Source organism: Equus caballus, chromosome 18 (genome assembly GCF_041296265.1).
Source record: "Equus caballus isolate H_3958 breed thoroughbred chromosome 18, TB-T2T, whole genome shotgun sequence".
Classification (NCBI taxonomy): Eukaryota; Metazoa; Chordata; class Mammalia; order Perissodactyla; family Equidae; genus Equus; species Equus caballus.
The window spans coordinates 49,805,758-49,831,504 of record NC_091701.1 but is presented as its reverse complement, the minus strand read 5'-3'; the positions used below and the strand labels follow the sequence as shown (position 1 = coordinate 49,831,504).

At 36.4% G+C, this 25,747-nt stretch overlaps 2 protein-coding genes across 3 annotated transcripts in view; both read right to left on the bottom strand.

Annotated features, from left to right (window-relative positions):
• The window catches only part of KLHL41 (kelch like family member 41), an 18,108-nt gene extending 8,878 nt beyond the window's left edge, over positions 1-9,230 (bottom strand). The window contains exons 1-3 of the mRNA XM_001497740.6: positions 5,180-9,230; positions 1,637-1,794; positions 1,406-1,513 (exon numbers count right to left, since the gene is read on the bottom strand). Of these exons, the coding sequence (XP_001497790.1) occupies positions 1,406-1,513; positions 1,637-1,794; positions 5,180-6,289 (1,376 nt within the window). The 5' untranslated portion in view covers positions 6,290-9,230. The remainder of the gene's footprint in view (positions 1-1,405; positions 1,514-1,636; positions 1,795-5,179) is intronic.
• BBS5 (Bardet-Biedl syndrome 5) overlaps positions 8,850-25,747 on the bottom strand; it is a 27,095-nt gene continuing 10,197 nt past the window's right edge. Inside the window, exons 5-12 of one of the 2 annotated variants that reach the window (XM_001497722.6) lie at positions 22,438-22,565; positions 20,059-20,194; positions 16,973-17,068; positions 14,105-14,167; positions 12,226-12,360; positions 10,375-10,458; positions 9,412-9,435; positions 8,850-9,261 (exon numbers count right to left, since the gene is read on the bottom strand). In XM_001497722.6, the coding sequence (XP_001497772.2) occupies positions 9,160-9,261; positions 9,412-9,435; positions 10,375-10,458; positions 12,226-12,360; positions 14,105-14,167; positions 16,973-17,068; positions 20,059-20,194; positions 22,438-22,565 (768 nt within the window). In that variant the 3' untranslated portion in view covers positions 8,850-9,159. The remainder of the gene's footprint in view (positions 9,262-9,411; positions 9,436-10,374; positions 10,459-12,225; positions 12,361-14,104; positions 14,168-16,972; positions 17,069-20,058; positions 20,195-22,437; positions 22,566-25,747) is intronic. The other variant, XM_070241182.1, reaches the window with a different exon arrangement.

Below are 25,747 nucleotides of genomic sequence, written 5' to 3'. Positions count from 1 at the left end.
CAGGGCGAATCTTCCTAGGCAAAAAAAACCACCCAAAACCCCAAAACTTGTTGATTTTATTTTATTTTTTAAGATTTTATTTTTCCGTTTCCCCCAAAGTTCCCCAGTACATAGTTGTGTATTTTTAGTTGTGGGTCCTTCTAGTTGTGGCATGTGGGACACCGCCTCAACATGGCCTGATGAGCAGTGCCATGTCTGCGTCCAGGATCCAAATTGATGAAACCCTGGGCCGCCAAAGTGGAGCACATGAACTTAACCACTTGGCCGTGGGGCTGGCCCCTACTCATTGCTTTTAAAACCGCATTTTCTGTGCTATATTAGTCATTTTAATTGAATAATAACCATTAATTATCAACTCCAGAACATAAAGTTCTTTACTTCTAGCACATTTCCACATTTTACTCTGCTTTCCTACTTTGCCCTTGAAGTTAATTCTGACTCCCTTTCCAGGACTGGACATCTCTATAAACTAAACAACCTGGGCAAATGATGATCAGCCAAATTAGGTAGAGTTTTCAGGAGCAGGAAATTAGTTCTCACTATTTAACCTGAAAATCTTCATTTTACCAGACAGGCTACTGGCTTAACTGACTGATTTCTGGAGTATTCTGAACTCATTTCTCCCTTTGAATTATAAGATCTCTTTCCTAATTACCTATCCTTTGAGAAATGCCTAGAAATCAAGTTAGCTTTATATATGAAACTTTATCCTGTTTTTTCTCACAAGAGATTGGATGCTAGTGGGTATACCAGGGTATATCTCTTCTGTCTGATCAGTGCCCATTCATGACCACTTGTTAAATATTTGGAATACCACACCCCTGTCCAGGAGTAAATAAGTGAGACATTACTGAGGAAATAACTGCCCCATTTTCACTGACCGTACTTTTCAGTTTCAAACTCACCTATCTAAATTCTCTCTTGTGAACCTAAAGTACAAATCCATGTGATTTTTTGTGCGCTATTGTTAGTAGTTATATTTTAAATAGTATTTTATTAAAGAGATACACTTAATTTTTATCTACTTACGGCTAAATGAATAAGAAAGCACATTGGTTTTAATGTAGTAAAATATAAATTAGCTAAATAAAATACTTGATTTTGCTCCAAAGTGCTGCTTTTCCACTGTAAGAATACCTATGTTGGAGGTATTTTCATTCCTAGCAGTATGCTGGGCATCTACAAATTTATTTTAGCAACTTTTAAATTGTATTTAGTTTTCCTTCAGAAATCATTCATAATATCCTCCAATAGCTTTTTAAATTTTTATTTTAAAACTTTACTTCCAAAATATGGGTGAGAACTAAGTCCCATTTCAATATGTAGATTCAAATGAAAGAGGAAAGAAACTTTGTAATAACCAATCATTTGGATATAAACCACAAGGATATTTCAGGGTACTTACTTGTCATCTGTCTTTCCTCCTAGACAATATATCATCCCCTTATGTGAAATCACATTATGGCCATAGACTTTGATAGGAAGTTTTTTAACTTCATTCCATTTTGCAGCCCTAAAATCAGAAGATGATAGAATTTATATGCTGTCAGTAAATTCCAGGTTCTAAAAATATGAACATTTTATAGGCATTCATATCCCCGAATGCTTAGGAAATGGGAATGTCATGCCAACTTACACAGGATCATAGCATAACACTGAATCCAGCGAAGCCTCTGTTTGAAGGTCTTTGCCTGCAACTACATAGATTTTGTCATCTACCTCTCCTAGACCAAACAGACACCTGGCTGAAGGCAGAGGTGGAAGTCCAACCCACTCAGATGCTACATTATCAAGCTGAAAGAAAAAATATATGAATTGTGGAGGTTGTCAGGAAAAAGTTACAGGTGTACCAGAAAATATGCTATACTTTATTTTTTGAAGTATAGTTGACATATAATATATACTTTATGTGTTGTTTAGAATTCATTGAAATAGTCAAAGATCTTGCAAGTAAAATAAAACTACCATCCAAAAGTATATTTTACCTGTGAATTAACAAGAAAAATGAGAGAATCTACTTGGCTTACCAAAATAGCTAACGTACCAAAATCTGCAGGACTTCAACAAAGGAAAGAGAGAATAAAATAGAGTCAGCAAAGCTTAGTGAGTGAGGTTTCCTGCCAAATTTTCTTCCTATGTTGCCTTGTTCATGTTTAACAAGAACTCTTAATACTTTCAGGACACTGTGGAAAGAGAAGTTGTCACTGCAGGGAGGGTTACAGCATGTGAGTGACCCCCGCATGCTATATTTAACACTCTCCCCAAGCCGGCACTGGGACAGCTGGACCTGTCGCTCAGGCCACAGACAACTGGGAGGTTAGGCAATATCTTTTTTCTTTCCTTCAAAAATTTCTAGGTTCTCTATGGTTTGCTTTATTACCTGATATAGGCTGGTGTTAATGTGAATTTCCCAGATTTTTGTTTGGAGTCATTTGAAATATCCTTCTTACTTCTTCTTTTTAAAATTTATATTAGGAAGTAACTTTGCTTGTTTTTGCTACTGCTTCTTCTGCAAGCCTAGGACAGCCCTCCTAGTGCCCGTGCTCTGGGGTAGGGGATTCTGGCAGCACTGGCATCAGTTTCAGCACTTACTACTGGTAATTTTAAGATTTTCCACTTCACATTTTAGGACACCAAGGCACAAGAAAGCTGCTTTCTGAGGGAGTGCAGTGACAGATTTGTTGTTGTCTCTAGTGCTACTTCTATGTAGCCACAAAAAAAGGGAATAAAACTCAAGACTATTTGGATACCAAGAACAGATGCAGACATTAAAGGCTGTGGTCTGGGGAGGGGCCTCTCTGGAAGCCTATCTGTATCTGTAACCTTGATTAAAACAAAGCACTAGTTAAGACTAACCGAGATGAGTGGTTTAATACCCACATGTGCTTTGCATTCACTAATTTCAATAGCTAGATTGTGATCACTAATGTTTTCATTTTTGAAAAAAAAGTCCTTTGATCAAGAAAGTAGTGTGTAGTACAGTAAAGATAATAATGAACATTTATGGAGTCTTGACTTTGTGATAGGCTTTACTGAACGTTTTACACAGGCCATCTCTTTTAGTCCTCCAGGATAGGCACTATTATCATCTCCATTTTGCAGATGAGGAAACTGAGGCACAGAAGGGTTAAATAATTTGCCCAAGCTCACAGAGCTTTTAAGTGATATTCAAATGCAAGCTATAAATCCACAATTTCTTTTTTAAAATGGGAACAGTGGCTGTCATAATCCCAAGCCCGAGGGCTAACTGCCCACACTGCACAGTACTGTCTACATCCCCCCACCAGCCCCAGCAGGGCACTTCCTACAGCAGATGAAATAGAAACCTGCCTGCCGGCTCTTTTATAGATGAGCTGTCAAGCTGTTTAACCTCTCTGGCTCCAGTTTCCTCATCCTTAAAATTAAGGTTTGGACTTAGATTACATTAAGATGCTGTGCTGTTCAAAGATTTGATGAATCTATTAATTCTATGAAAAAACCCTCTCTTACCTAGGTAAAAAATTCTCATAATCTATAGTATACAATCAAAGGTCATATTACTCCTAACTTTATACATTTTAAACAGATGTGACCAAGCAGAAAATACAAAACCTGAAATTCTCATACATATATTTTCTCGTGAGTCCTAACCCTCTCTTACAGTCAGGTGTTTTCATCCTGGCATCTTGTTCCGCTATTTGTGCCTTTTAAAAGGAGCAAGGGCAATGACAGAGAGTTGACCCTTTTAACTTTATATAACTGTTTTTGTAGCTATAAAGAACATCAAGCAGGTTTCTTGAACCAGAAATAAGAGGCCATGTCAATAAAAGTAAGGGTAGTACCTCTGCAGAATAAAGATAAGACTGTAAATATTCCTTGGATCTATGATTTCTAGGTATCTGTCTGTCTGTGATTTAATGTCATTTTTACTTCCTAGATATAATTATTGCCTTTTTAATTGAATTCGCCCTTTCTGAAATTTATCTGAATTTAAAATTAGGGCTTAGGAAATTTTCTGGCCCACATTCAAATACTTGTGATTACAGCTATTTTATTTTTATATTTCATAGTTAACATTCTTCAATGGAACTTTGAAAACTGAGATGCATGATTCACATGTATTATTACATTTTTCAAGATTGGAAAAACTGGTTAAAGGTAGTATTTTGTAAATGCACACTATGTCACACTTTGAGAGAACACAGTGACTGTGGTATGACATGCAACACTTACTTATCTTTGGCCTTTCCAACTCGAGTGCCCATAAACCCCAGGCCATGAGCAGCTATGACCTAAACAAACTCTTCTGAGCTAACTGTAAGCTACAAGTCTGGTATTGGCTTTATTAAAGACAAAGGTTAATTCCTTCATAAACTGATAGAGTATAATGTGTTGATAATATGAAATAAACTCCCTTCAAACAGAATCGATTAGGGGGATTCATTTTCTTGAAAACTTCTATGGTTTCACAAAACAGATTAAGTTGTGACAATGTCGAAGTACAACTCTGATCCAAATAAATGTGTTTATTTATCATAAGTAAAAAATTTATCACAAACATTTCTAAATATAATGAATCAACTCAAATTAGTGACACGTGTGTACATAGTTTTTCCTAGAAGTTAATCCAAAGTGTGTAAAATATGTACACAAGTTCTTCCATTTTCAACAAAATTATATTGTAGGCAGTAGCCATAAATAAGAGATGAAATGCTACCTCCAAGAACTTCAAATCAGTTCAAGGAAACTTGGAAAAAGGTAGAAAGTCTGATCAATCATAACTTTTTTGTAATGTGTAAAGTACTTTGATTTAGGGAGCTATATTAAGGCTATTTTTCCAGAAAGAGGAGACAAGATTTAGTTTTTACTAAAATACTGGGCTTTGAAGGATTACAGTCATCATCAACTATAAACATGACATTTTGGGTAAAAGAGTGTAAAGAAAATCTTGAGTCATCAGTGAAACATTAATTAGAACCTCATTCTTCACCAAACCTTTTATTAAATATTAATAAACAGTTAAATTAACCGATCTAAGTATTTCTGTCAGCCCTCTAAGGAGTGAAAGTGCAAAGGACTGGAACAGGACATCAGTTAGGAGAAAATGCAAGCAGCCTGAATAATTCACAAATAGCTAACTGGATAGTGAGTGCCAGCCTTCGCTTTATGCCTGTACTTATATAAAAATAGCCTTCCTTACCTGGAAGAAGTACGACTGTAGAGGTTGATCCTTATTTTCTTCATCCACATACAGTCCTCCAACCACGTACACCTGATTTTGTTGGGTAACGATGCTGGAATGATTTCTGGGAATCTGCTCAGCCAGTGCAGTAAGGTAGCATTCATTTTCTGTGGGATCATAAGCCACGGCAGCTGTGTCATTAACCAAGAGGATGAGGTCTTTGACAAACATTCCGTGCCTGGGAATGTCATTCAGGTAACCAGGAAGTAAATCTTCATCACCAACATCACCATTCACCTCACCAGCCCCAGCCTTCTCTGCATTTTTGCTAGGTTCTGGGAGTTTGCCTGCGAAGGCATCTTTGAGAACTTTGATTTTTTTCTGGAGTTCTGGGTTGCTTTTAATTATATCATCTTTCTCAACGTGATCTTTAAAATATTTTTCTGTCATAAGGCGAAAACGGATACAATCAAACACTTCGCTAAGGTTTTTAACCCTGTTTTCTTTGTCTGTTCGCACCCATTTCATCACTGCCTCAAATACTGCTTCTTCCTTTTCCACGTTGAGGCTGTCATTTGAAATGACTGAGATCAGTTCCTGTGGAGACAGTTGCATAAAGTCCTCTTCCTTACAAATCTGTACAAAGCGATCAGACACAAATTCACGGGCAGAGATGGCGAGTCTCGGGCAGTCAAGAAGAAGTCCTAATCTTAGGATGGCTAGACAGTTACCAGGAGCAAGTCTCTTCTGAAGATAAGAAACGCAGACAGTGAACACTGAGGGGATCTGAAAGCGGCTGGCCAACGCAAAAATATCTTGCACGTTTGCATCGTTGAGATCAATAGTGGCAGAGTACAGGTACTTGATGATTAAATCCAGGACAGCAGGATCCACATTATCTAGTACTACCTCCTTTTTTTTCGCTTCATCAATTTCAGATAAAAAATACTCACGGAAGTAAGGACTACAAGCTGACAAAATCAATCTGTGGCAAGGAAGACTTTTGTCACCTGCTTTTAGTGTGCAATCGATGAATTTTTTCTCATCCAGGAGATCTTTTAAACCATCCTGAAGAAGGGTGGATTGGTAAAGCCGCAGTTCCTCTGCGAGTTCCCGCTGGGAATCCATTTTGTGAGCAACCTGGGTAAGGAAGGGGACACTGAAGGCCTTAGCTCCTCGCAGCACACAGGTCTAGCTGTAAAAAGGCAGATCAGCGTGCTTTGCCCAGCTTGAAGCCTTTGCAATTTAATCCCACCAGCTATATATAGATACCAACTCTAACAACGGGAATTTAGGAGAGCCAGTTTGGAAAGAGTTGTTCTTGCAGCTGTTACAGATTGAAAGGAACAACTGGAACTTTTAATCACTAAGGAAACAGCTAAGAAACAAGAGATTTAAATGAAGTGGAAAGCCTTAACATACATAAAGCATTAGAAGATACGCTAATAAAGGCTACCGCAAGAAAATGTTTATCAAACAGAAAACTGAATCATAAAAATGAATCAGTCCGCTAAAAATGGTCTAGTGGCAAGCTACTTGACTGTCTGAATTAATGATTCAAAGGTCAAGAATATGAGGTGAGTTCATTTAAATACTCCTAAGATCCCCTTTCTGGTAACTGTTACACATAAATTTTTATTTTCTACTTAAAACAGTGGGATATATAATTTTCTCTTAGAAGTAGGACACTTAAAGACTTTTACTTATGGACTATAATTATAGTTTTTTTAAAGAAACCTTTATAATAATAATACCCCCATCATAATTGAAATAATAAATGCAAAGAAACTGCTAATTTTCTAAGACATTCTAAATTATCTTTATTCTTGGTGGAAAAACTGTACTTAGTATTAAATTATAAAATTATTTAATTTATTCACTCCCTCTCTTGCTCTACAAAGGACTGGATGTGGCAAACGATAATAAAACAAGCAAAATAAAGGCAAAAGATTAAAAGGAATCATCAAGACCAGAAAAAAACAGTTAAAAGTCAACACTAGGGAAAGGAAAAAACCCACACGTATACAATATGATCACTAAAGATATTCTGTGATTTTAAGTGTTGAAGATGATCTTTATTAAATAAAAAGTTAAAAATAGAACAGATGCAACCTCATGAGAACAATATTACCAACAGAATATAGCAAAATCAGGATGAAATGCTATATCACCTGTAGAATTTGGAAAACAGGCCTTATATATACAAAAAAAGAATATATAACTGGAATCATAATTTAAGTTGATTATACTAGAACACCATATTAATTATGGAATGTAGAAGGCATGATTTGAAAGAAAATCGATCCTTTGTTTATATACAGATGGCATTGTATACCTCTTCATGAAATATTTTATTACAAAATTATATTGTCACATTTTCTGAATGCAGCACGGCTGTGGGAATACTGTCAGTTTAAAGGTTGGTATTCTTAAACATGCCTCAAAGAACATACGCTACATGAAGACAGGGATTGCTTTTTTGGTTTTGTTCAGTGTTATAGTCTCGTGGGTGCTCCATAAATATTTGTCGAATGAATGAATGCCCCTAGATCAGGGAATTATGTACTTTTAAACTTCAAGGTCTCTATCCATGAGTAAAGTTTTTCCTCTTAATTTACCTCACGGTGAAGTCAATGGTACTGTCAGCTGCTGAAACAACAGCTGAAAGAAGAGCTCATTGACTCTTTTTCCATTTATAGATGCCACTAAAGGTTTAACACACTAGAAAAAACCACCAGCTGCTCCCTTGTTTAAACAATAAATGACTCATTTCTCTCTCACGTAACACCTAACATTTGAAAAGATTAATGAGTCAGATGCAATACCGTGAAATGACATTTGAGATTATTCTTACTAGTCATCAATTTTATAAAGTTTCTTTTGCTTGGAAATCTATTTAGACAATATTCTTGGCAGCATTTTATGACCTGTATAAATTTTTCAAATAACCTTTTCTTCTTCTAATATAAGTTATTATAACCTCATCCCTTAGAAATGTAGAAATCCTTTCCTATTTAAATGAAGAAACCAATGTATAGCTTTTGTTCTTTGATTTTTATTAAATTCAGGTTAGCGCTTGGTTGTACTATGTGTCTCTGGTTATACAGACAGTTGTATCCTACTTTAAGTGTTTTTACACACTCACTCCCTTCCCTCTGGAGAAAGAGGGCTCCTTTGGCTAATTTCAGTGCCTTGACACAGGTTCCTTACAATGCTTCTTTATACTGAACCAGTGGCAAAAAACACAGATGCCAGAGATGTCACCAAATCTTATTTAACCAAGAAATGAGAAAATATATCCTACTTTTGAAAACTTCAAAGAAGTCTCAATGAATTCAAACAAGGAGAAGGTCAATAAGCAAACTATTTATTTACAAACTACATAAAACTATTTCCTTACAAAATAAATGTATTCTTGCCAAAACTATATTGAAATTATTTTTAAAATAGTGCTTAAAACTTCACATAGTGGTTGATATACTCCAGAGTTAGCTATAATTTTTAGTTTTCACAGAAATGATCACCCGAAAATGACAAATTTAAGGATTGTAATTTTTTTAGAGTTGGCTTACATTTGGAGTGATGTGATAATATATTTAAACCAGATTTTTACAATTAAAAAAGCAGGATTTCAATTACTCCATAAGAATAGTCTTATTCTTTTAAATAATACTTTCAAAACGTTAAATGGTGCTGCATAAATTCTTTATTAAACCCAACATGATACAGTCATGTAATATCTGCAGACTAATAATTTACAAGTATTAGGTACAAAATAAAAATATTTACAAACTGGATACATTTCAATTACAATTTTAAATATAATTTTTAGAAAACTGGCAGTAAATCTTAGATAAATGAGGTTTTCCTTAATCATTAAAAAATTCTTTCTTAAAAGCTTTTTCTGTAAATGTAAAAACTATTCCACGCCTTATAGCAGGCGACTAGTATCTTTAATCTTGACGTATCTTTAAAAAGAAATCCAGCTCAACTCAAGATCAACTCATTACTTCCCAAAGTCCCTGTAGGGTGAATCCATCCTTCAATTTCTCTATTGCAAGCCCCAGTTCTTCTGAAAATACAGGTTCACGATCCTGTTGCTTTTTGGGAGATAAGCAGATGAGATGGGAATAGAGAAGGTGGGCAAGGAAGAAGAAAAAAACAAAAAATATGTTTCACATAAGTTTGTGAATACTAAATGTTGGAATACAGAAAGTTTTTTTCATATAATATAAGCAAAATGTCCTTACCTTATTGCCATCAGCAAAATAAGCCTATAAAACAAAAAAAATTACATTTCACATACTCAACATATAATATTATAATAGGTCAGCAGGCTAAGGAACAGGTAATTAATTTACAGAACAATTCTGTAACTAAATGAATTTGACATTCTGTTACTGTGTGTCTAAGGGTTTTCTCACCTATCTTTACAACGTTGGTAGAATTCACTTCTTCTGACAATCATTATTAATGTCTACAAGAGTTATGCTTTAAGCTCTAAAAAATGTACTTTGTAATTAGTGTATAACTAGCATTGTTTACTTGAAAGGAGATAAAAAGAATGACTTAGAAGCTATAAAATTTCATCCCTACTTTTGGTTTAGAAGATGCTGGCAAAACAAAACAAAGCAATGTAATTTGAGGCAGTAGCAGTTTAGAATGAAATATTTCAAACTAACTTCACACTTATGTTTAAAAATATTTGTTCCTGAGAGGTATTCTGGTCAGACTCATAGACTACAGCATACAGAAAGCATTATTATTATTTCGGCTATTAACTAAATAATACAAATTTGGAAAAACAAGAAAGTTTATTGTTCAAATAGATATCCTTTTAAAGGTAATACACCTATAAATTGAAGGGTGGCCCATCTCATAAAGATTAAACATGTAAAGTATAGATTTTAAATTAATTTAATTAACTATAATATTTAACATGTCCTATTTTTCATGTCTGAAATCCTCTGAATAATTGTGTTCTCAAACTATTTCCCAATTTGTTAATTTAAAAGTATTTTCTCACACACACAAAAATTCCTAACTTAAAAAAAAATTACTCTCCAACAATGTTTAAAATACTCAAAAGTCTCAACTTCTATGATGTTTTACACTTAAATCATTACTTAATTAAACTTGACTCACAAGATAATTAAATCACAAGATAAAAAAAAATCACAAGAAATTTAGTAGCTCTTCTTTGTGATGCTCACCACAAAAGCGTCTGTGTGATCATCAGAGTCTATTTCTACGTCATCTTGAATTTGTTCAACCGTCAGAGCTTCAAGGGACTGTGGCTGAAAATCAGTAGATGTTAAAATGCATCAAAGAGACCATATTAATTAAACAAATAATTTTAGTAAAATATGTTGCGAGAATTGTAAATACTTATTGTGATCACACAATTACAAACTAAAGTCTTATAAAAATCACTGCATAATTTATACACTATTAAAACTAACTTGACTAATAAAGTGAGTCATTTAAACCTAAGCTTTTAAATCTGAAGTCACTATCATGAAAAGAACTAAAATGACCAATTAACACATACTTAACATGATACTTAGATATATCTTTAAAGAAAAAACTCTTATTGGATTTTGTCTTTCTGTCACATAGTTAAAAAAAAACTAGGTCTTGCATAATAGCAAATTTTCAATTTTCCTCAAAATAGTCATTAAATACAATTTGTGAAAAGTAAAAAACTAAGATTTCTATGGAATATTCTAAAGGTAAAGCAGAATAAAATATAGTGCTGATATTTATTAATTCATTTTTCAAATATTTGAATATCTTGGGTGTATTAGGTATTAGGCACAGGGTATAAAGACCTTGCCCTTACCCACACAAAGTTTATAATCTAGGGGATATATATGGAATTTGACAGAGAAAAAAAAATTAAGTACAAGGAGCACTACCATGCAACAAGGACCTCGCTGAAGTCAGAAAGTGTGAATTTGCACTTAGCTGCCCAGCTCTACTTCCTGATCGTCTCTAGTCACATGCTGTAGTCCAAGAGCAGGAGGAGAGATATACATAATCTCTGTGAGATGTGATGTGGCTCAACATGCTGAGTAACAGCAGGGACACTGATGAGAAAGTGGATGGCAAGGGCACCAGCAAAAGAGTGTCCAGAGAGGGCCCCAGCAAAAGAACAGACAGCAAGAGAACATGTGATAAGAGTGGTCAGTGAGGGCACCAGAGAGAGAGACTCTGGCAAGGTACCGCTGATAGAGCAGAGAATGAGGACATCTCTAATGGAGTGGCTAGTAGGGACACCAGTGATAGACCAGATGACAAGGGTCCCAGCTGGAGAGGCTGAAGAGTAAAGCTAAAAGAGAGCTGATGGGGGCCAGCCCTGTGGCCAAGTGGTTAAGTTCGCGCCCTCTGCTTTGGCGGCCCAGGGTTTCGCCAGCTCTGATCCTGGGCGCGGACATGGCACTGCTCATCAGGCCATGCTGAGGTGGCATCCCACATGCCACAACTAGAAGGACCCATAACTAAAAACACACAACTATGTACGGGGGGCTTTGGGGAGAAAAAGGAAAAATAAAATCTTAAAAAAAAAAAAAAAAAAGCTGATGTACCTGGAGAGCATGGACTGGGGCAGGAACCAGAAGTCAAGAGCAAGGCAAAGAGCACACATGTGGGTGTGATATTCAAAATATTCCATAAGTGGTATTGCAGAGGCACAGGTGAATAGGAATGGACACAGGACATACTGACGGAGCAGACTCCTGGAGTTGCTATATTGGGGGCACTGGAGGAAGAGAGTGGTTTCCATGAGGCCTGTAAGGTTTTCCAAAATGCCAGTGGGAGGGTGAAGTAGAATAAAAATAAAGCTGACAGAGTGAGAGATTAAAGTCTGTCTACATCAGAGGAGCCTTGCATATGGAGGCTTGTCTGGACAGGCTGCTCACCTAGGAAGGCAGGAATGAATGATTAAGCAGCCAGTGAGAAGATAGTTTAAAATTAAATGGTACACAATGTGTTTATATCTGAATTTGATAGATTGTGTAAAAGCAATTCAGCAAACTCTGTATTTCACATACTGAACAAATTACCTTTTCTTCCATCTCATAATCCACTCCAAATATAGGATTGGCAGAATAGACTTTGTGAAGTGAATTGATTTCCTTAACTGATTCTTGTAGTTTTTCCAAAGGATCTATTTTAAAGCCAAGAACATATCCGCCACTCTGCAAGAAAAAACGAAAAAACAAAAAACAAGCCTGAGGAATAGTATTTACAGTACATGATAATCCATAGCTCTGTCCTTATTTCAGAGTGTAACATGTACGATGATTTTTTAATTAAAATTTTTGTTATGAAAAACTTCAAGCGTCTGCAAAAATAGAAAGAAAAGTGCAATAAGTGTCCGCATAGCCATCATCCAGCTTGGACAGATAACAGTACATGCCAACTCTGTTCCATCTGTAACTTCCCCCTCCCTCAAATCTCCTCCCCTCACCCACTCAGAATTATTTTGAAGCATATCCAGATATCATACCATTTCATCTGTTAATGTCAAACCTGATATTTTAAAATTAAAAAAGAAATACACTGTAGATTGTGAAGGCCAAGGGAACTAAGTTTTTCGTGAGCTAGACCTTGAAACGGGACACAGGCATGCCTCATTTTATTGCGTTTTGCTTTACTGCACTTTGCAGGTACTGCGTTTTTTATAAGACCCTCCACCAGCAAAAAGATGACGACTTGCTCAAGGCTCAGATGATGGTTACCATTTTTGAGCAATAAAGTAGTTTTTTAATTAAGGTACATACACGGTTTTTTTAGACATGATACTATTGCACGTGTAATAGACTACAGTATAGTGTAAACATAACTTTTATATGCACTGGGAAACCAAAAAATTCATGTGACTTGCTTTATTGTGATGTTCACTTTACTGCAGTGGTCTGGAACTGAAACTGCAATATCTCTGAGGTAGACTATATATTAAAAGAAGAAAAGGAATGGTCTACCTGAAGTTATCTCCTTGAAGAATTAGGAAAGAAACTTGACCATGACAGATGGTTGGAGAAGAGTGTTAAATATTAAGTAGCATGCTGTAATAAGTGAGAGCATATGCTTTCAGTTGAGAGCAGACACTTTTGAGTTCAAATTCTGGCTTTACAACAAATTTACTAGCTGTATGATGCTGGGAAACAAACTTTCTTTATCTTTCTAAGCCTCAATTTTCTCACCATAAAATGACTGTCAAGTTGTATTAAATAAAATACATAAGACATCTGGTACAGTTCCTGCAATGTAATAAGTACTCAATAAATGGCAGCTACTAATCTATAGGCCAGGGGAAAGGAGTAAGTAGATACTCATGTTTAAATTTAGAATTTAGAAGAGAAGTGATTTTGTACATAAGTAAATTTTTTATTTAAACATATTTCTACAAAAACTTGGCATAATGGGACATAGCAGTTTATAATTAGATGAGAGAGTATAAAGTCTCAAATAGAGGATGTGTGTGTATCTGTATATATCTGTGTTTCTCAAAGACAGTCTTCTGCACCAGTCAGATGTGGAATAAGAACCTAGCCCCAACACTTACTAGTTGTGAGACCACGGGCAAGGTTCCTAACTTCTAAAAGTCTGTTTCTTTCACTGTGAAATGGGGAAGAAATAGTAACTGTATCATAGGGTTGTGTAAAGATTGAGATAATGCATGAAAAGTACAGTGGCTTGATTCTGTCATTAAAAATGATAATCATAATGATAATAATGATTACATCTGTCCAACAAAGAAACATAAGCAGGATTCTTCCTATGGGGACAATTTCTATATGACTCCAAACTCAATATAACTTCACGTAATGGCTAATATTCTTCTTGGATGTAAGCTGGTTACTATATAAATTAAAAACATAGACTGTCACATAGTTTTAAAAATCTATTAAGGATTAATAAAAATATAAGGTGTCTTACCTGCTGAGAGCTTTCTATGACAAGAGCTAAACCAAATTTTGAATCTCTAATCTTTATTGAACGCTAGATATAAAATGAAAAAGAAAAAAAATTCATGATTTTATTATCTGATAGTAGTGACTCTTTAACAAAGGTTTTTCAACTTTTACACAGAAACTGCCTTTCATAGTCTAAAGGACGGAATTCTCTCTTTCCTTTATTTTACTCCCACAGAGATCAAGTAAATGAAAATTTTCATACTGGATATAGGTAGCAAAGTTCTAAGGCAGTAGGAAGAAGACATCTCTGAAATATGTACAAAATTCTCTGACTCAAATATACCCTAGCCCCAGGGAGTCCAGAACTTCTCTGAATATTTTAAACCAATAACTAGTAATCTTCTGGTTACTGGAGAGCCAGTGTCTTTTGTAGCACTTAAGGCTGGGTTAGTTTGAAAAAGTCATGTGTGCCTTCTGTTTCTTACATCATAGGGGGCTAAATTATTAAAGAACCTCTATTCCATTTATTAAAAAAAAAAGTTATGAGCATTCCTCACTGGCTATCAAGGAAGTCTGGGATAGGTCAAATGTAATTAACAACAGGTAAGTGTGACATGAGAATTAAGCTTGGCTAGCAGGAGATGAGCAGCGATACCAGTAGCGTTGGAGAAGGGAAGAAGGGTTGAAGCACAATGACAGGTAGTACCTGTAGAAAGTGACACAAAATATGTTTGCTGGTGGCATTAGAGAGAACCATGGAGGATCTAATGTTATGACCAGCAGACAGAAGCCCAAGAAGGGTAATCTGTGGGTGATGGCATATCACACTTTCAGATAGGCACTGGAAGTTGAGAAAGAGAATGAGGAGAGAGAGAGGAAAGAAGACAGAGAGAGACTAAATGGTAATTGTTATGAAAACCTGGCCTTCCATCTGAACTACTTCACACCTCACCAGGATTACACACAGTCCTGGTTAAGAACCATAGAACACTGGCATCCTGGTTGTCAACAGGTAATCTAGCCAGGTGACTGTGGGTGACACAGGCTGGTAAGATAGAAACTGGCAAGAAGAAACATACAGATATATATCTATAGGAGTAGGGTCAGGGCGATGGCTGAGGTGGAGAGCTGAAGTTAGAATATGACTACACAGTGACAGACTGTGATGATATCAGATTGCAAGTGGTTTGGGCCAGGCTGAATTCATTCCAGAGGCCATATATGGCAACTGTATTCTTAAATAACAAAAAGTATCCTATTTGAAGAACAGAAAGCACAAGGCTGTTTACTATTCAGTAATTATTCAGCATAATAGAGGTTAAGTTAGGCAAGCTATAACATATGCAAATGCAGTATAAAACAACAATGAACAATACAAACACTAATTTATCAAATACTTGTGTAAACTGTGCCACATACATCTTACCACCCATGATTATAAATTATTTTTTTGAGGAAGATTAGCCCTGAGCTAACTATTGCCAATCCTCCTCTTTTTGCTTAGGAAACCTGGCCCTGAGCTAACATCCGTGCCCATCTTCCTCTACTTTATACGTAGGATGCCTACCACAACCTGGCTTTTGCCAAGCGGTGCCATGTCCACACCCGGGATCTGAACCAGTGAACCCCAGGCTGCCGAGAAGTGGAACGTGCGACCTTAACCACTGCACCACTGGGCCGGCCCCATGATTATAAATTCTTATGTTTCTTTAGTCAGCCAGAAAGAATTTTCTTCTTATCAGAGTCTATGATTTTCTGTTTAATGTGTTGCTTTTCTCCACCAGACAAAGCTCCCTGATGGCAGGAACTGTGTACTGGTTCGTGATTTTCCTGATGTATCTCTAGCACCTAACATAGAGTAGGTGCTCAACATTTGGTAAATGAATGATCAGATATTTTAAAGCAATTCAGAAATCAAACAATTCGGTAAAAGATAGGCTTGGGAATATTGTGCAAAGAATTATCCTTCCCATAGGCCAGGAAGTCTCTTGAAGAAATGACATTTTCCAGATATCATATACATTGTATCCACTCAATAAATATTTATTAATGAAACTGCTTAGTCTTAAGACTACTATCCTAAGTGATTATCATAGAATAATCTCACAGAATTTTCATTAATATTTTTATGTTACATCTAATTTGCACTAGAGCCCTCTAAGTAGTTTCTTTTAATACAAAATGAAATTCCTTAGTTTATTGGAGTTTACTATTTGTTTCACTGAATCACATTCTTATCATAGCAGCAGCAGACAGTAAAAAGAACCACCTTTATCTACTCCCAAAACAAATCTGTCTCTTATTCTGAATTTTAACAGCTTTAATTTAACTTAAACTAAAACCATTATCACTAAAAATCATCTTAATTTCTTTTGCCAAACCTATAACAATAAAGCAATTACATGCTTTATCTGAATACAATGAAAACAGTTAATTCACAGAATTGGTGAGTTAATTCTGGCTCTAAAAGGGTTTGAGGAGAAAGTGGCAGGAGAACTAAGATAAAGTGTGTGGATCAGTGTGCTAAAAGCCATGCCAGGGAACCGCCTAGTGGAAAGGTTATGGAAAACTAGTAGCTAAAGTCCACTGAATAGAATCTAAGAAAGACACATCTTAATCTGTATGATAACCATTTAAATTTTTAGAACCCAGTATATTTCTGTCTTAATAGCAGGTTGATAATGGTGCTGTTTCCCTTGAGTGCAAGTATATTTGGGGCTTTTCTATATTGAAATAGTACATTACCAACACTTTAAAAGTATGCTCTCAGGTAAACTGCTGCCACTTAAAAAGGGAGAAAGAGCATTCCTCTAAACCCAAAAGTCTTAACCCTTGAACAGAAATGATTTATTCCACATTAAAATAAGGTCACCAAAATGCATGCACTTACAATTTGCAGATATGGTATACTGACATTAAAACTGTCATTCATATTTGCATGCCACACAATTCTCACATTGGTAATAAAAAAGGTTCCTAAATTTCCCTGTGAAAGAGAGTAGTGAGAGAGACATCAATGATCATTTGTTTTAATCCTTATTCTTTATTTTGTAAACACAGAATAATTCTGATTACCACAGCAGCAGCAAATACCAGAATTGAGTATTATGGAGTTATTGATGACTTCATCATTCACTGGAGGCAGTACAAGTAGATGATGGAGAGCCTGGACTCTGGGGTTGGACGCTAATCATTACACCATAAGTACTTACCAGTTGTCTGACCAGGGGCAAATTTCTTCTTGGTGCGTTGTATTAAACATAAAATGGAGATTTGATTACGTAACCCATGTAAATAAAGCCCTTAGCACAGTATCTAGCACATAGGAAGAAGTCTACAAGTGTTAGATCTTATTATGACTATTATTCAAAACCTGGGATAAGTCAAGGCAACGGAGTTGTGGTAAGAGCATGACAAAACACATGTGATAAGTCCCACTGGTCCACAAGAGAGATTTTATGGCTCTTCAAAACTAACTACAGATCAAAACTGTTCTCCAGTCACATGGCTCCACAACATCTACTCAAAATTACCCAGAAGGGCCCTGCCCTGTGGCCGAGTGGTTAAAGTTCTGTGTGTTCCACTTTGGCGGCCCAGGTTTGTGAGTTCAGATTGCAAGCACAGATCTGTTCCACTCACCAGCCATGCTGTGGTGGTGTCCCACATGCAAAAAAATAGAGGAAGATTGGCAATGGATATTAGCTCAGGGCGAATCTTCCTCAAGCAAAAAAAAGAGGAGGATTGACAATGCATGTTAGCTCAGGGTGAATCTTCCTCAGCAAAAAAAAAAAGAAGAAGAAGAAGAAGAAGAAGAAGAAGAAAGAAATTCTCCCAGATGATAGCTAAGTGGTCTAAAAATATCTTCAAGACCTAATAAGATGGCACCAAAATTATCTGCCTCTACCATTTATCTGTCATTCTCCACCTCCTCTCCACCTCTTCCCCACCACTTGTACTCAGAGGAATTTATTTTATACTTTGAGGTTGTGGAAAAACATTAACTTGCAAACCCAAAACCGAAAAAGCCCTCTTCTGGGATGACCAGGTTTGAAACATCAGAAAAGATCACCTATTTCCCAATTAATAATTAAACTAATAAATATATGTCTAAGTATATATATTTCTCCCCTCCACTCTCATCTTGCAAGAAATTGTTATACAAAAAATTTTACCCCCATTATTTCTAGCCTAAGTCCAATTAAACAATACTAATTTTATAAGAAATAATTCTTTACGTCATTGTTCTTCTTATTTTAGAAAAAGAAAACAACTTGCAAAACTCCTAAAGACTTTTAAAAATAAGAGGGCATATTTTATTTGTTTTATTATTTTTCAATAAACATAAATTAGGTTGACAATAACATCCCTATTTTCAATAAAATAATTTATCAGATGATCCTGGAACATCTTAATTAATTAATTAAAAATGCCAGGTGTCATGCTACGTGGTAAGGATCTAACTATGAAAACCCCTATCCTTATAAAGCCTGCAATCTAATGTGGGTGTACAGACAAGCTCTATATTTTAGAGTAGGAATAGAGTGCTAATTAAGTTCAGGCTACATAAGGAATACACAGAAGGAAGCTTTTAAAGCAGGAGTTGGTAAACTATGTTCCATGAGCCAAATCTGGCCTGCCACCTCATTTTGTATGCCCTACAAGCTCAGGAAAATTGTTTTTTTTCTTTCTTTTTTTTTTTTTGGTGAGGAGGATTGGCCCTGAGCAAACATCTGCTGCCAATCTTCCTCTTTTTGCTTGAGGAAGATTGTCCCTGAGCTAACACCTGTACCACTCTCCCTCCATTTTGTATGTGGGACACCGCCACAGCATGGCTTGATGAGTGGCGTGTAGATCGGTACCGGGGATCCGAACCTGCAAACTCTGGTCTCCCGAAGTGGAGTGCACAAACTTAACCACTACACCACCAGGCCAGCTCCAGGAAAATTTTTATATTTTTAAATAGTTGGAGAAAAGTCAAAGGAACAATATTTCATGACACATGAATACTGTATGAAATTCAAACTTCAGTATTCATAATAAAGTTTTATTTAAATAGAGCCATGCTCACTTGCTTATTGTCTATGGCTGGTTTCAAACTATATGGCAGGACTGAGAAGTTAGGACAGAAACTATATTGCCTGCAAAGTATAAAATATTTACCATCTGGCCCTTTACAGGAAAGAGTTTGCTGACTCCTGATGAGAAGTCATTCAGATGGGGAGCCATCTATATCCTATAGAAGCTTTATCATAATTTAGAACTTTTCAAATAAGCAAAGTTTATTTACAATTTATGATTTAATGTTTAGCAAGCAGCTCTTCATTCAAATGCTATAGCTTTACCACAGTGATTATCACTCTAATCTCGGTTGTAACACACAGAAAGGCTGGAAACTATTCTTAGTTAGACACAAATTTTTCTCTAGAAATTGATGTGTTACTTGTTCCAACTATTAGTTGCTTACATGTGTGAACTGGTCATAATTTCAAGGGCAAATAGAAAGTTACAATAATGAATACAGGAGTCACCAAATGAAGTATATGTTTAATTCCATAAAAACCAGTTTAAAAGGCTTCCATGACTGTCCACCCCATGGCTCTCCCCCCTGAGCATAAATTATCAAGATGGAGGTACTGTAGTCCAGGCAGAAGAGCATGGCTCTGGGATGAATTAGACGCGCGAGGCCACTAAATTCTTTGGGGCTTGAGTTTCTCATCTGTAAGTGAATAGGGACTGAACTAGATGATAACTAAAGTCCATGCCGGCTCTAAATTCTATGTAGAAGAAATGTTGCTAAAAGAGCAGAAAACTATACAAATGAAAATATTATTTTATATCAAGAGCTATAATGCTAAATTTATCAAGAGGTATAATGCTAATTTTAACAGAGTTAAATAACTATACAAACCCAATGATAACTGGAAAAATGATTACCAAAGCACTGCCCCCAAAGGTTCATTGTTTTCTGCACCATACCTGATCACTGGATAAATTCCACACTCCACTGATTTTATCATATACATGTTCTTGTGGTAATAATCTTAGTTGCTTATTTTGAATTAGTGCACTTCTCAATTTAAAATCACGATACATTTTAGAAGTTTCATATGCTCTATAAAAAAGAATAAACAAAACATTAAGCCAAACTGAAAATGCAGTTTTCTTAGGTTATGTTTACTTATCTACTAAAATATACAGTTGTTAGCACTTATGTACATTGCTCAAATAATTATTACAGTAAATTAAAAAATTTTGCTTTTCAATAAGTTTTGGTGATTAGTCTTTTGTAGACTTTGTTTGTCATTTTAGTGTAATATTTACACAGTTTGTCTCACTAATCTATTTTTTAGATGTCTAATTTTTAAGGCAATATATATCATCTAGCACAAATGAGAGGAAAACAGATTTTCTCTCTAAGCTGACAAATAATGCTTGCATATAATAGACATGGAAATCATTTTTTCTATCAAAATGCTTCCCTTCATTTCTCTGTTTTGTCAAACAGGAGTTCAATTACTTTTCTCACTGCAACCTGAAAACATTATGCTCACATCTACATGGAAAATAAGAATGAATCTGTACCAACTCCAAAAGGGACCCCAGGACAGTGTGTGTATCTGTGTGTGTGTACATACACAAAATCCCTATAACTTTTTCTTTCCAGGTCTCCCTATTGATAAGTAATAAATACAAAGAAAATTCTTAACTTTTGTTAGTTAATTCTAATTTTACTCCACAAAAATATAGGCTAATTTACCCACTTAATGAAACTAAAGGGTTTTCTTAGCCTGAGTAACATCAGAAGTCATTTACAGAAATTACAATGTTCATTGCTAAATTTCTGATTTTTACTCTAATTAATCTTCTAATATATAAATTGTGAGAGAGCAGGATTCAAGTATTTGCCAATAAATGTTAATTTCCTTTTGTGCTATAATCATTAATATTTAACCAGTGGAAAAAATGGAAACCATTTATGCTGTAAATTATTTTGGGGGGAAGACTTAAAACATTTTTATACTGTTAAAGAAAAGCAGCTTCCATCCTCCCTTCACACTCCATTTCATGTTACTTCTCTAAGTAAAGTGAAATAAAGAGCTAAGGTTTAGGTATATGCCCAAGAGAATGGAAAAATGTTTTCACAAAAAACTTGTACATAAATATACATAGAAGCATTATTCATAACAGCTAAAAACTGGAAACGACTCAAATGTCTATCAACTAACTAGTGTATAAACAAAATATGTATCTATACAATGGAATATTATTCACCCGTAAAGGGGAATGAAGTTCTGATACATACTACAACATGGATGGACCTTGAAAACACTATGTAAGTGAAAGAAGCCAGACATAAAAGGCCACTGTATTGTATAATTCCATGTATATGAAATGTTCAGAACAGGCAAATCCATAGAGACAGAAAGTAAATCAGGGGTTGCAGAGGCTATGGGGAGGAGGAAATGGGGAGTGACTGTTGTGGGAGTTTCTTTTTGGGGTGATGGAAATATTCCGGAATCGGCTAGTGGCAATAGTTGCACAACCTTGTGAATGTCCTAAAACTACCAAACTGTAAACTTTAAAATGGTAAATTTTATGTTATATGAATTATATCTTAAAAAAATCAAACCATTATGTAGATTAAAAAATCACCAACAAAATAAAAAATCAACAAACTAGGAAACTAAAATACATTTGCAACATATATTACAGGTGGGGACATAATTAAGAAATTTACAGTAGAAAACCATAAATAGCCAAAAAAATATGAAATATTTCAACATCATTAGTAATAAAATAAATGCAGATGAAAACAATGGTATATGTATTATATATATCTCTCTCTGTGCGTATAAATTTGTGTATATATATATTTTGCCTGTCATCTTAGCCAAGGTTTTAAAAAAATCATAGTACTTAGGGATGGTTAAAAAAATGAGCTGAAGTAGTGAAAAGAGAAGAATTTAGCAAACAAAAAACAAAACCACCACAAAACTCTGGAGTAAACACCCAAATATACCTTCTACTGTTAGAAAAATAATCTTTTAAATTCATTAATTTAATTATCCAACTTGGTTACTACACTGAATGAATTCTCTATTTCACTGTAACCATCTTGGTAGCTAATTTAATGGAATCAGTAGAAATTTTTATGAATCTTTAGTAGACTTGTGTGTTTTATAATTACCTTCAAAGTGTCTATTAAATGATAATGCAGTGTGTCAATACAGCTTCAGGATATTTGCAATACAGCTTTGAGGAAGATAGCACCACATTTCTAAACTTTATCCTCTAAATCTTTATATCATGGAATTACCTTAAAAATAGTCAATAATCTATAAAGTATTACCATACCTGTGTACTGCAATCACAGAAGTAAAAAGTCTAGGACTTCCAGGAACCAAATTTGTAAATATAAACTCAAAACGAGTATTGTTACATTTTGTTAGTATATAAAGAGCTTCAGTTTGGCCTCGTAATTTCTGTAAGAACAAATTTATTTAAAAGTTCAGATTTTAAGGAGTGATGTCAGTATCATGGTGGAGTGAGTCGTTCCTTTTGTCTCTCCCCTCTAAGTTACAACCAGTCATACATCCAGTGACCAACAAAGGATTTCCTGCACAGCACACCAGAACACCTGAGTGACCCAAGATGCATCTATCTATCTGAAGCTGAGGGGACTAGATCTCCAGGAAGCAGTGGAACTAGGGGAGCAGCCCTCTCTCCCCCACAGTGGTGGTGATCTAAAACATGGATCCTCACACCGGCATGCATGCCGGTGATCACAGGCTGCAAGGACAAACAGGACTTGTGGCTTGGCCCCTGTCCCCTGCCCCCAGCAATGGTGGGTGGCACACATGTCCTGAGGCTTCAGGACACAGAGTGGAATTGGGGACCCGAATCCCACCCCCTCCCCCACCCCCTACAGCGGCACCAGTCTTTCCAGCAGTGGGAACTACACTCAAGGCGTGAATTTGCCTGACACGGGCAGGGTGCCCTCATCCGAGGTTTCAGGGCAGACATCAGTGTGAGCACCAGCACTAGTGACCAGAGGCTGTGGCTCCTGCCCCTCCCAACTGTGGCAGATGGCACACATGTCCTGAGGCTTCAGGACACAGAGAAGCCAGAGACTCAGCCCCCTCCCCTTCCCCTGGCAATGGCACTGGTCCCTCCAGCAGTGGGGACAGTAAGCAAAATGTGGATTTCATCAGCAGAAGCAGGCTGCCCTGACCCGAGGTCTCAAAAAGCATACTGGTGGGCACCCGTGACCAGACTGCAGAGCCAGCAACAACACTTGCGGTTTAGCCCCTACACCTCCACCCGCAGTAGCAGGTGGCACCTGAAACCTGAGGCTTCAGGAAACACAGCAGAACCTGAGATCCAGCCCCTAGTGGTGGGGCACCTGACACTGGCTCTACCACCAGCAGGGGCTGCATACAAGAACCCAGGCCCCTGATAGCAACAGCAACACCTGTGAATCCAGCACCCCTGGCAGTGGTGCTGCCAACACCCACAGATAATCCTGGAGCAGTAGTGCAGGAGGTGCATGGGGCAGCAGCACCCAGAAACTGTGGAGACTCTGCAGACAGCCAGTGTGGGAACTTGAGACCCAGGCGACCCCAAAAGCAGCAGAAGTGCTCACAGTCTGGTGACCCCAGAGGCAACACCTGAGACTGTGGTGACATCGAAAGCAGCAAGGCACCAGCAACCTCAGAGGCACAAGCAGCATAATAAGGGCAATGACAATGCCTCTGGCAGAGGCAGTGGAGGGTCAAAAGTACAGTCTCTGAAATACAACCAGAAGCAGCTCAGAACCAAAGTAATCAAAGCTGTACTCAACTAAGAAAGATGTTTATTACCACAAATGCAGGGGCAGAGGATCAATTCATCAAACACCATGAAGAACTACAGTAACACAGCAGAAGAGAAGGAGAATGACAGCTCTCCAGAAACCCAACTAGAAGTCACAGAAGATTACAATCTGACTGACAGAGAATTCAAAATAGCAGTCATAAAGAAACTCAACGAGTTACAAGAAAACTCAGAAAGACAGTTCAATGAGCTCAGGGTTAAAATTAATGAACAGAAGGTATACTGCACCAAAGAGATTGAAGTCCCAAAAAAAACTGAACAGAAATGCTGGATATGAAGAACACAATTAATGAGGTAAAAAATAATGGAGAAAGCATAAAAAATAGAGCAGACCTTATGGAGAAGAGAATCAGTGAGCCTGAAGACAGAAACCTAGAAATGATCCAGGTGGAAGAGGAGACAGAACTAGGATTAAAAAAAAAAAAATGAAGAAATTCTTCGAGAAATATCTGACTCAATTGGGAAAAGTAACATAAGGATTACAGGTATCCCAGAGCGAGAAGTGAGGGATAAAGGAGCAGACTGCTTATTCAAAGAAGTAATAGCTGAGAACTTCCCAAACCTGGGGCTAGAGCTGGACATGAAGGTATATGAAGCTAAGAGAATTCCTAATTACATCAATGTAAAAAAATACCTTCTCCAAGGCATATAAAATTAAAACTGTCAAAAGTCAATGACAAAGAAAAAATATTAAGGGCAGCAAGACAGAAGAAAATAACCTACAAAGGAACCCCTATCAGGCTTTAAGGAGATTTCTCAGCAGAAACCTTACAGGCTAGGAGAGAGTGGAATGATATATCCAACATACTGAAAGACAAAAACTATCAGCCAGGGATATTCTATCCAGCAAAATTATCCATCAGATATGACAGAGAAATAAAAGCTTTCCCAGACAAACAAAAGTTGAGGGAGTTCATCACCACCAGACCTGCCTTACAAGAAACGATGAAGGGAGCTCTCCTACTTGAACAAAAAGACAAAAGTATATGAAGCTTTGACCAGGGAGATAAATAGATGGACAAAATCAGAAAATTTCAGCTCTATATCAGAACAGGTTAGCAAACAATTATAAAAAAGGATAAGGGGAATGAAAGCATCAAAAATAACTATAACCACTTCAATTTAGTCACAACCTCACAAACAAATATTTAGTCACAACCTCACACACAAATAAAAAAATTAAAATTCCCAAAATACTCTGTCTCCCAGAGACCCATCTCAGCTCTAAAGACACAGGCTCAGAATGAAGGGATGGAAGATGATACTCCAGGCAAATGGCAAGCAAAAGAAAGTGGGTGCAGCCACACTTATGGCAGACAAAGCAGACTTCAAGATAAAAAAAATAATGAGAAACAAAGAAGACTATTATATAATGATAAAGGGGACATTCCACCAAGAACACATAACACTTATGAATATATATGCACCTAACATAGGAACACCAAAGTATATAAAGCAACTATTAACAGACCTTAAGGGGGGTAATTTACAGCAACATGATAACAGTAGGGGACCTTAACACCCCACTTACATCAATGGATAGACCATCCAGACAGAAAGTCAACAAGGAAACAGTGGCCTTAAATGAAACACTAGACTAGATGGACTCAGCAGACATATATAGAACATTCCATCCAAAAAGAGCAGAATACACATTCTCCTCAAGTGCATATGGAACATTCTCAAAGATAGACCATATGTTGGGAAACAAAGCAAGCCTCAATAAGTCTAAGAAGACTGAAATCATATCAAGCATCTTTTCTGACCACAATGCTATGAAACTAGAAATCGA